Below are 11547 nucleotides of genomic sequence, written 5' to 3'. Positions count from 1 at the left end.
GCCTGTTTACTCACTCTTGTAGCAGTGGTGACAGTTGAATCAGAAGCAGAGTTCAGAATGTGAATGGTTTTATTAGGACTCTGAACTTCAAATTGAGCCTAATGAGGGTTCTTTGTTGGGCTTTCGGCAAGGGAAGGGCATGATCAGATTTGGGTTCTACCAAGCTCCTTTTCCTTAGGGTGTGAAGAAGAGATTTATTGCAGAACCGAGGGGGTCCAGGCAAAACTAGAGGCAGAGAGGCAATCAGGAGGTTTGCATAACCCCCTAGGCAAGAGGCAGAAGGTTTACAGAGGAGGAGCAAGGGGGAAATTTTCGATGTGGAACCAGATCAGGCTTGACTGAGATAGGATTAGCAGGTTTTAGTGAAGTTTGAAGGGGAGGGGTGATGAATAAGTTCTAGCCAATGGGAATGTTTTTCAGAAGATGCACGGGACAATTCTGCTTCGCTGAAATGTGAGACACGTGCACGCTTAGGAGCGCTGTAGGCTGGGAAAGGTCGACTCTTACTGTGGGCAGCCGCGTGACCCCTGCAGTAGGTGTGCATCTGTAATGGGGGTACAAAGCAATCTTTACCACCCACACCTGCTATACTATTATTTCTCCTGGAGACTGTGAACGCCTCGGACAGGATCACTTAGTATTGTTTTTTGCAGTACCCAACAGTGCCTGACACAGAACAGATACTTGATACATGTTGCAATGAAACAATCTTGCTGTTGCTTAGACAAGTTTCCTGCTCTTTCTCTGAGCCTGGCTTCCTTGGATTCTTGTACCTTCCACGTGCTCACACCTATTCCTGTCAATTCCTGCCTTTCCTTCACCGAGGATCAGCTCAGGATATTGGCCATACACTACACAGGATGCAGCCCACTTCTATTTTCATGATAAAAACTGGGTGCTCGCATTTTTGGGCATGCTCACCTTTTTGAAAACTGGAATTTTATTAGAACCGCCCCAAGTGTGCAGGATAAATAACAGTTTAAGGCAAAACTCGAGGCAAGATGGTAGTTTTGGTGATTTCTCCAGCGTCCAAATATGTAATCCGGATTTAGCTAGCAAGACAAAGAAAATGGAAAAAAAAATATATGGGAGGATAGAAGAAGCAGATTGACTGGAAATGTGCTAACAGAGGGAAAAGAAGCAACAATGATTTTGAAACTGGAAGCCTAGAAGAAATGTGTAGCAATGGCAGAAATGTGAAAAAAAAGCCCAAAGCTGGGAGGTGTATAAGGAGATGGGAGTTGGAGGGTGATGTGGCAGAAATACGACAAAGCTAATCCTTATGGGTTACTGGATTTCCATCCTTTCCCAGAAAATAAACATATCTGAGTGACCACACTGAAAATGTGGCAACGAGTTAATCAATAGTTGAAGAATTTTTACGGAGTGAAATAAGATCATTCATATATTTGAATTCAAAGTAACAGTTTCACACCCCACTTAGATTCAAATTATCCATAACCCACTTATGACTCCTATAGAGGGACATTTACTTAAATGTTAGTAGAAAACAGGATTGAGTGAAGTTTTCATCCCTCAAAATGGATATTTAATTTCAACTTGATGTGATCAATACCACACCGGGGGAAATGGTGAAACTTGTGAGTGGTGAAATCACAATTCAAACTTCTTTTAAGAAGAGAGACAGTTAAGACAGGACTCCTTACACCTGCATAGTAACCCAAAACCTAAACCCGAAATTTGCCCAAGTTCATGAAGCAAATCAATCAGCTCCGGCTTTGAGCAAGGTAGGTTTAGTTGTGAGGAGTTAAATGAACTAGCTAACAAACAAGGGCTGTCACTCTCACCCATCCACCCCCATTTTTTTACACCCATGTAACTTTTTAAAAAAACATGATGATATTGACCAGTCCTTTGAGTTTTTAAAGAAATAGTTGAAACCATTATATATGGAGACACAATAAATAACCCTCACTCTCTTGAACTTTCTGGAAATAGCTAGAGACATTCAAATCCAAACATTACCCTCTCCCCAAACTACATATTGAGTGGTAATATTTTCTACCCATTCTTTTAATTTAACCAGAGGTTAGACATTATGGTCCCCCCCTTTAATATTTATGGATAATCCTTTTCTTTACTGATAGATGTCTGAAATAAGAGATTGGAATGAATCTATTATCTATCTATCTATCTATCTATCTATCTATCTTTTTATCATCTTCCAAGCAAGCACAGAACAATGGGCAAAGCACAAATATGTCAATCAAAAAATGAATAGTTCACACCTCTGTTTTAATAGGTTATCTTCAGGGGTACTGGGAGTCTTGAAGCAGGTGACTGAGAAAGTGTGTACCTTGAACTAGAAGGGGTCAAGGAAAGCTGGAACAAGCCCAGCACCACAGGGCTCACAAATGAGGACGACAGAGTGAAAGTGGCAGGTTCAATACAGTATTCTATGAGCAGTCAGTATCTAGACGATGGACACCATGGTACCAGACAAGGCGGTCACAGTCAGGGGATGGACTCCCTCCAAAGAAAGGGATGCTGGGTCATATCTCACATTCAGAAATGTAGATGTTAACTATCCAAGATAACGTTCTGGCTGTTCCTACTTCTGAAGCACTGTGCTAACTAACTTCCTTTCTACCCGCCCACAACGGCATTTGAAACTCAACTACAAAATGTTAACACTTTTTTTTGGGGGGGGGGGGGAAGAAATGTTTTTCATCTCGGTGATAATCTGATTCAAAACACTGGATCCTTTAATTAGAAAGATGCACCTGCCCACACATCTCAAGGATTTCCAAGGCCTCACAAAGACCACCCACGGACCCAACTCCACAGACTCTGAGTCTGGAACTCTTAGTCTGGGTTTCCTTAACTGTGCTCATCAGCCCAGAGGTTTTCGGAGTTTGCTCCAGAGTAAAATGACCTGGCGAACCTATAAAAATCCCAATGCTCGGGCCACACCCTATTTTCGATTAAATCAGAATCTCTGGGGTGGGATCAGGCATGCATACATGTGTTTTCAACTCTTCAGGTGATTCGAAAACGCAGCCAGGTTTGAGAACCAACTCACTGGTATATTTTTGGCACGCAGTTCATCTACGTGTTCTAGGGTGCTTGGCTGTTTTTAATCACTGCGTCAAAAACCACAGATGGGCGCCTGTCGCAGAAATAATTTACTTAGAATCGTCTTAGAAAAAACAAGTAAATTTGGGCCAGGGGTGGGCATACCTTCGCCGCGGTTTCCCCGGGTCAAAAAGCAGCTGCAGTTCCTTCAGCCAACGCCAAGGGGCACCCTCTCCCTCCCCGCTCGACCTGGAACGCCTTCCCGGTGCTGATCGCACAAAGAGCCCGGCCTCCTCCCGGGTGACATCACAAAGGGCCGATCCCCCGCCCCTTCGGCGCCACCACGTGTGTCCCCGCGCCCGGCGGCCACCCGACTCAGTCCCTCACCGGCCGGTCTAGGCAGCGGTGGAGGGTGGTTGGCAGTGGCTGGAGGCTTCGCTATGGGAAGTTGTTCCTTTGCTCTCTCGCGCCCAGCCCTCCTCCCTGGTTCTCCGCAGCCGCTGTCGGAGGAGAGCACGGGGAGGCGCGGGCTGCAGCCACCGCTGCCTCTCCCCGCCCGGGCGGCCGCGCGGCTGGGCAGGTGCTGAGCGCCCCCGGAGCCTCCCTCGCCGCCTCCCTCCTCTGCCCGGCTGCCCGGCTGCCGCAGTGCACATGGGGTGTTGGAGGTAGATGGGCTCCCGGCCGGGAGGCGGCGGTGGATGCGGCGCTGGGCAGAAGCAGCCGCCGACTCCAGCTGCCAAGGGGCCACGCGCCCCGGGCGCCTCTGCGAGCCCCGGGCTCAGCCATGGGGACCTCCGCGAACAGCAGCACCGCCCTCGCCTCCTGCAGCCGCGTCGCTAGAGCTACGATGATCGCGGGCTCCTTTCTCCTGGTGAGCGCGCGGGGGGGACCGGGGGCGGCGGGCGCGCGGGAGCCCAAGGCGCCGCGCTCCGGGAGCGGGGCGGGTCCCCGGGCCGGGGCTGCGGGGGGCGCGGGGTCCGCCCGGCTGGGTGGGGGTGGGGGTGGCGGTGAGGGTGGCAGAGCGTGCAGGCCGAGGGGAAGGTACCCGGGTCGTCTGGGGGAGCCACCGGGCTCAGCCGGGACTCTGGAATGAAGGCGAACTGTTTTCCTCGCGGTCTGGCTGCGCTGGAGGAGGCGCTAGAGGTGGCCGCCCGGCTTCCTGCGCATTTCGGGGCTTTTCCCGCACCTCGGGCCCCCGGCGCCCCCTACCCCCTCCACACACCGGCACTGGCACGGGCCGCTGCGCCCTCCGCGTGGCGTGGGGCGGGGCGCCGGGGGCGGCGGCCGCCGCTGTGCTGCAGCTGCAGTGTCGTGTCGGGATGCTACCGCAGTGGGAGAGCGGTTCCGGTGCGCCCCGGCCGCCGGAGACCTAGGTGCGTCCGCGCGGTGCCTTCCCGAGCGGCGCGCCGGCCGCCCCTCCCCCACCTCTCCTCCGCGCCTCGGGTGGGTCGCAGTTTCTGCGTGCCAAAAAAAGGACCCTTAGACCCGCTGTCGGGCGCCTCCGAAGCGCCGGCTCCCAGCCAGCCAGCGCGCTGCCACTTGAGTGGGGGGAGGGGGAGAGACCCACATAAAGGAAGATGAATTGCTCCAGCCTTTCCTATCGCTCGCTTACCTGCGGCCAGGCAGGTGACCCTGCAAAGGGGAGCAGGTTCGTTCTTCACCCGAGCCGCATTCAGCCTCCAGGGCGTGCCCTGGACCTAGTCCTCCTTCGCTTACCTGGTCAAAGCCTGAAACCACCCCTTGACCTAAAACTTATCCTCAACTTCCCCAGATCCCTTCCCCTTTCCAAATGTTGGAAGGGAGGGGGCGAGTCAGGTGGAAGAAAAATTGAGATCAAGCCCTTGAGCCACCATAAGCTTCCCATGCCTGTCTTTTTGTCTCTGGAGGGAGGACAGAGATTCTTAGCTGAAACCCAAACAAAAACAAAAGACAAGAGCCTATTTTCATGGCTGGGCTGTGTAAGGGAAAGGCAGGCTCGCTGTCTCCTTCCCGAAAAGGGCTTAATGGCTGGTTAGCCAAGATCTCTTAGATCCCAGGGCATTGCAGTTGCTATGGCCTGGGAATTCATCCTACAGACGCTCTGGTTCCCTGTGTGAGTGTAGGTCTTAAGGGGAAAAGAGAGGCTAAAGAAAAGTTTGGTGCTGTTAGCATTTATAATGAGGCAAGTCCCAGTCTCCTTTCAGCGTCTTTTCTGCCCATTAATAGTAATGGCAAAGTCAAGATCTGTATCCTTGAAACAAGTGGGAGGGATGCTGAGCATAAGGGGGTGGGGATGGGCGTCTCTTCAAGCAGTGGACCTGGGTTGACAGTGTTGGTGTGGAGAGAAACCATCTCGGCCCATGGGAACACTGACCCTAACATCAGTGGAGTTACATCAGTCCTTGAATTTCTCCATGCTCCTCTACCCACCACATGCCTGTTGGTCCCTCTGACATATCTGATTATTACATGCCGCACACAGTCCTTGCCTCGGTTAAATCCTGAGTCCGTGTGATATTTCATTCATTTTACATTTGAGCATGAGATAGGTGTTTAAAGGAAGGTCTCCACATAATGAAAGTGTCTCCACTGCTTTGACCATCAGAGAAAGAACCATGCTCCTTTCCTGAAATCGTTAAACTCAGTTTATCCAAAAATCGTGCCCTGGATTTGCAACGAAAGACCTGAGAATTTAAGTGTAGCTGTCTTTTTTAAAAATGAGATTTATAGGGGGGCTTAGAGGCTACCTCAGGCTGTTAACTCAAGTGAGAGTCCTTATTCTCCTGGCAACTAATTCAGTCCATGAAATGGCTTGGGGTTGACCCAGTTGTCCTGAGGGTGACCGAGAGGGTGTGCCAGGGGTCACCAGGGATTTTGCTCTAACACCCAACGAGGTGATGTCTTTTATTTTTTTCCCATCCCCACTCTGCAAGCCCAGTCCTCAGGATAGACATTGCTAATGTGTAAAATGATGATCTCATGATATTGGTATAGGATTATTTATCCCTTTGGAGTTCTTAGCCATGTGAAAATGGCAGACAACAGGCACTGGAGCCCAGCGAACCATGGCAGGTGCTCAGAACACTCGTGGGGGAAGTGGGGAAGTTAGTGTTCTACCCACATATTGCAGTTAGATTAAAAAAGAGTGCACTCAATAAAATATTCTTTTTATTATGGCTTTCAGTTACTCTAGTTTTTCAAATATCTTCTTTTTATGACTATGATTGTTATTGTCATCATTTAAAAAAATTTTTTCTGGGCGCCTGGGTGGCTCAGTCGGTTAAGCGGCCGACTTCAGCTCAGGTCACGATCTCGCGGTCCGTGAGTTCGAGCCCCGCGTCGGGCTCTGGGCTGATGGCTCAGAGCCTGGAGCCTGTTTCCGATTCTGTGTCTCCCTCTCTCTCTGCCCCTCCCCCGTTCATGCTCTGTCTCAAAAATAAATAAAACATTAAAAAAAAATTAAAAAAAAAATTTTTTTTTGTAATGTTTGTTTTTGAGAGAGAGACAGAGCGTAAGTGTGGGAGGGGTAGAGAGAGAGGGAGACAGAATTCTGAAGCAGGCTCCAGGCTCTGAGCTGTCAGCACAGAGCCCGACGCGGGGCTCGAACTCACGAGCTGTGAGATCATGACCTGAGCTGAAGTCAGCGGCCCAAATGACTGAGCCACCCAGGCACCCCATTATTGTCATCATTTTTGACACTGTTTTTTCGGGATGACAGGCCAACTGTATGAAAATCTCATATCTCTTTAATAAGCTTTAGAAAAAACTCATGATACCTACATAACATACAATATCACATATATATATAAATCACTGTGTCAGGTGCTTTATATACCGTATCTCATTTACTCCCAACATCTCTGCAAAGCAGGTGGTGTTATGCCCATTTTACAGATGAGGAAACCTAGGGCTGCAAAAACTTCATTGGTTTGTGCTGGGCCACACAGCTCGCTAGTGATGGCACTCGGGCCGGGACCCAGCAGCGCCTGACTCCTCGGCTCGTACTCTTGCTCACTCCTGTGCCACTTTACCCATTTCACGACTCCAAATTGCTAGACGATGAAGTGTAGCAACCGAAGGCTCACCGGAGGAAAGTTGAGACTGGTGGTTTGGTTTGTTGCAGAGTATTAATGAGGAACGTAAACCAGAAACTGAGAGATGGAATGTTATGTGTTCCAGGCCGAAAGTCTGGAGAGAAGTGAGGCTTTGAAGTTTGTGCCGTTGTTAAGGAATGCCCTACAAGGGCATGCCCAGTAGGTAGGACACACTCACAGGGGTCTCCTGCTCTCAGGGAGCTTGCTTTGACCGGAAAGATAGAATGTTGGCAGGGAGGCAGTCAGAAGAGAAGGGAACCGTAATGGATAAGGAAATGAGGTCTGAAGTTTTGGAAACTGCTATTCTGCACGTATTACGAATTCCAGATAGAGGGGCGTTCGTTCTAGGAGCCTGTTCAGCCGTGTGCCGGCCTAGAAAGTACCAAGTAATGCCACGGTCACTGAGACTGGATGTCTAGCTTCGTGTCACCTCCTGCCCTTCGCTTATTGAAGTTAATCATCTAGCTTCTTGGCACTTGACTTTGGCTATTGGGCTAGGCATGCCTGGAGTGGTCTGGTGGGGCCTGAAGTCCTGAAGCACTTGATGGCAAGTTCAAGTAGAACTCTGAATCAGAGCTGGTATTATATCCAAAAGATTTTCTCCTTTCTTTAATATAACTCTCAAATCATAGAGTGGGTAAGTGGCAAGGGAAAGCTGGAGGGAAGACAAGAGCCTAGATTAGGGGAATTGATTTCCTTTCCATGTTAGCAAACCTACTCTGAGCACCTGCTCTGAGAGAGGCGCTGTACTAGGCAGTGGGAACCCAGGGATGAGTTGGGATTTGGATCTTGCTCCTCAGGCACGGTTTCTGTGGTATGTAAAATGCACATGGCTATCAGTAAGGCTGATATGGAGTCTGTGGATGAATGTACTCAAAGTAATACACAACGTGTGGTTGATGTTAAAATCTTTAGACTACTTTAAGTGACTTTGGCTTGTTTAGTTTGAAAGCCAGCAGAAGAAAAACCTTCCCAGGTCTCAGAATAACCTACATTAGCACTGGTAGGGGAAGTGACTTATAATCGGAAGAACAGGGAAGGCCGACTTGGACTGGAACGCAGGATTTCTGACTTACCCCGTGAATCTCCCATCCCCCTTGTCAAAATGTGTAGAATAGGATCAAGCTTTCTCAATCTGCACTGTTTCCAAAGGCATATGGCTGAATCTGCCTCAGGTTCAGTCTAAAACAAACAGACAAAAATCTACTGTAAAATAAAATACACGGGCAAACCAGATCAGCAAGAAAAAAGTTCCTTGTGGAAAGTACACTACCTTAAGTTAAAGGAAAAAAACCTGAGACTAAATAGACACAGATCACCAACTGGCGAAATTATACGTGTTTTAGTGTGGCTAAATTTGCACAAAGGCTACCAAGCTGGATGTGGTCCAAACAGTTAATGCCCTCTTTTCCAGGACAGGTTGAAGAAGGTGACTTTCTCCAGGTATGCCTTATTGGATAGAGGCAAGTAGGTGTGGCTTAAGGGGCTCTCTAACAGGTGGTCTGTGTACTTTCTGCACTGTAGATCAGAATGTGGAGACATCCCACTTCAACTCTGCCTTTGAGTCCATCTGTAAAAGTGAGGGGTGAAAGTGAGTCTTTGGTGACTCCATTGACAAGCTGCAAGTTGGTTTTGTACTCCACCTGCTCTTTGTAACGCATAATTGGCTTGGGTAAACCTGATCGATCGATCGATCGATTGATTGATACCAGGAAATAGTCAGATCGCCAGACTATTTAGGAGCCAGTATGAATTGAGTGACTTATCACTGCATAAATGGCAACGTCTATTTTCCAGTAAGCACTAAACGCTGTTGACCCTCTTCCCCCCCAAACAGGCCTGGCAAATTCTGCTGAGGCTAAGTCACTGGCAACTTCCTGGAAAACTCAGATGCTTCTGCTCTGTGACTGGAGGAGCCTAGGGTATGTCATCGCCTTTGGGCATGTGCCCGATGACCATTTGAAGCAGGTTCAGTCCGGGCCATCAGGCACGGATATGTGTGTTTGATGGAATGAAAACAGAAGCCTTAATAGGAGTCAACTTGTTCCCCCAAATTGGATCCGTGTTTAGCATTAGCAGGACACTGGGCTTTGTTGCTGCCGGGGTAGCAGCTGCTGAGCTTTGATTCTTTAGGAACTGGGGAGGGGTGCTAGATCACGAATAAGTACTGTCTTTGTCTCAGTGTTTGTATTTGTCAAGTACCAAAAAATAAACAAGAGTCTGAAATTGGCTTCTCTGCTGCCACCTGGCTTTCCTACCACCTCCCGTTTCCTGGCCTGAGTCCAGGGGAGAGGAGCCCGGGCAGAGGTATAACCAGGGAGGAGCTTGGCAGGTGTCAGTGAGTGTGTCCTAACCTTGGGGCTTCAGACAGGTGAGGCTCACTGATATTCAGGCTTTTGATTCAAAGCTGTGGTTTCACGGATATTTACGATTTTGACCTCACTCTTCCTGAGGGGTGGAGAGTCCTCCTGGAATGGTCCATTCTCCCTGGATTCTGGCTGTTTCCCCGCCCCGATCAGCATCCCGGCCTTGTAGAGACCGATGCTTGCAGTGGAGGAAAAGTTTGCTCCAAGGGAGCTCTAGCAGGGTGAGAGTGGGCCGGGTATAGGTGGGTAGTCAGGACACTGACCTCTATAGCCCCATCTCCTCTTTAGAAGATTTGGAAATTATGGGGGCGCCTCCGTGGCTCAGTCAGTTAAGCATCCAGCTTCGGCTTAGTTCACGATCTCACGTGGTTTGTGAGTTTGGGCCCCACGTCGGGCTCTGTGCTGACAGCTCAGAGCCTGAAGCCTTCTTTGGATTCTGTATCTCCTTCTCCCTCTGTCCCACCCCCATTCATTCCCTTTCTCTCTCTCTCAAAAATAAATAAACATTAAACAAAATTTAGGAGATTTGGAAATTCTGTCTAAGGCTTTGTTGCAAAGTAAAGAACAAAAGGAAAACAACAGAGAAGTAAGGGGGCTTTGTAAGCTACGTCATAGCAGGGGCCCTTTCCCCGATCTTATATCATTTTCCATTTGCCTTTTCACCACCAGAACTGCTTGGTGGGTCATCCGCTTGGAGCTTTATGCAGATCTGTTTTGGGAGAAGGAACCTGAGTTTAATGGATTTAGGAGGCAGGAGAGGCTTGCGTCCGTGAGTCCCGGAATCAAATGAGAGTAGCTGTGGATTCAAGAAGGCTTCTGCACTGAGAGCCCAGAGAGGAGGAATATTAATGGCTGTTCATATTAATCACTGATGTGGATATTACTAAGCTCCTGTTTATTGACATTACCACTGACATCGTGTTGAATACCTTCTACAAATGATCTCAGTATACCTTATAAGTCCATGATGTAGTAGCATTAGCCCCATATTATAAGTAAGGGATTGAGGTGTGAGAGAAGTTATGGTCAAGCAGTTGGCAAGTGGCAGAGAGAGGATTCCCATCTAGGCCATTGTGGCTTTGTACACAATGCTTTCTCAGCCAAGTTGTGGGTAGGGAACAAGTAACCTTCAGTTATTGGAATTTCGTTTCTCGTTAAGGGAATGATTTTACCTGAGAGTCGAACATTTCCCTTTCTCCCTGGCAAGGCATTCTGCCCTGTGATGGCACTAGGAAGTTTAGCCAGAACAGCTGATTATAAAGTAAGAGCAACCTGTGTGTGTGTGTGTGTGTGTGTGTGTGTGTGTGTGGACTGAAAGTGGACGGACGATGGTGCCATGGTTAGGATGGAAAGATATTCTTGCAAATTGAAATGTTATAACTAGGGAATGGATGCTTTGCTTTCCTACGCCTTGGGTCATTTTGACAAATATTTGCTTAGTGAGTAACGGTGTGACAGGGGTTCTGCTTAGCAAGTAGTTTTAACTCACTTTTCCGGAGAACTTGAGGACCTGGTAGGGTTTTCTTCGCTGCCAGCCTGGTTATTTGTGTAGGATTAGTGCATGGGTTTGCCTCATCTGTTAGTAGTATTTACTTCAGTAACTTTGCAGGTCTCTTAGAAACTGGTTGAACTCCATGATCTGCACGGTCCCGTAAGTCATGTGTTTGTGTGTGGTTTCTGACACTCACTTTTAGCATTCTCTTAAGCGGGCTTTTAAACATATCTCTTCCTAGATTGTAGATGCTGAGTAGACTAAAGAAAGGCCAAGGATGAGGAGAAGTTTAACCATTGGTTCTGGGAAAGAGGTTGGGATTCTGGTTTCTCAAAGAACTCTTGAGACAAGACCATTATTTGATTTCATCCTAGGTACGGCCAAGTTGGCTTCACCAGGATTAAGAGAAATGGGCCGGGGAGGGAGGAAAAGATTCAAAGGCAAATGGTAACAGGTTTCCAGAATAATTTAACTGGTTATCATTCACTTTTTGCTCTTCCTTTACTTCTAGGAGTCCAGGATCTCGCTCTAAACTAACCATTCATTCTAGACAGGCTGGAGGGTAGTTGGGTCTGGAGCT

The 11547-nt window shown here is 48.5% G+C and overlaps 1 protein-coding gene across 1 annotated transcript in view; it reads left to right on the top strand.

The window, feature by feature from the left end:
• The first annotated feature begins 3390 nt into the window (after positions 1-3390).
• Positions 3391-11547, top strand: part of TNFRSF21 (TNF receptor superfamily member 21) — a 70361-nt gene continuing 62204 nt past the window's right edge. The window contains exon 1 of the mRNA XM_047859190.1: positions 3391-3907. Within this exon, the coding sequence (XP_047715146.1) occupies positions 3821-3907 (87 nt within the window). The 5' untranslated portion in view covers positions 3391-3820. The remainder of the gene's footprint in view (positions 3908-11547) is intronic.

Source organism: Prionailurus viverrinus, chromosome B2 (assembly GCF_022837055.1).
Source record: "Prionailurus viverrinus isolate Anna chromosome B2, UM_Priviv_1.0, whole genome shotgun sequence".
NCBI lineage: Eukaryota > Metazoa > Chordata > Mammalia > Carnivora > Felidae > Prionailurus > Prionailurus viverrinus.
The sequence above is the reverse complement of the archived record's forward strand: the minus strand, read 5'-3'. Positions and strand labels throughout refer to the sequence as shown.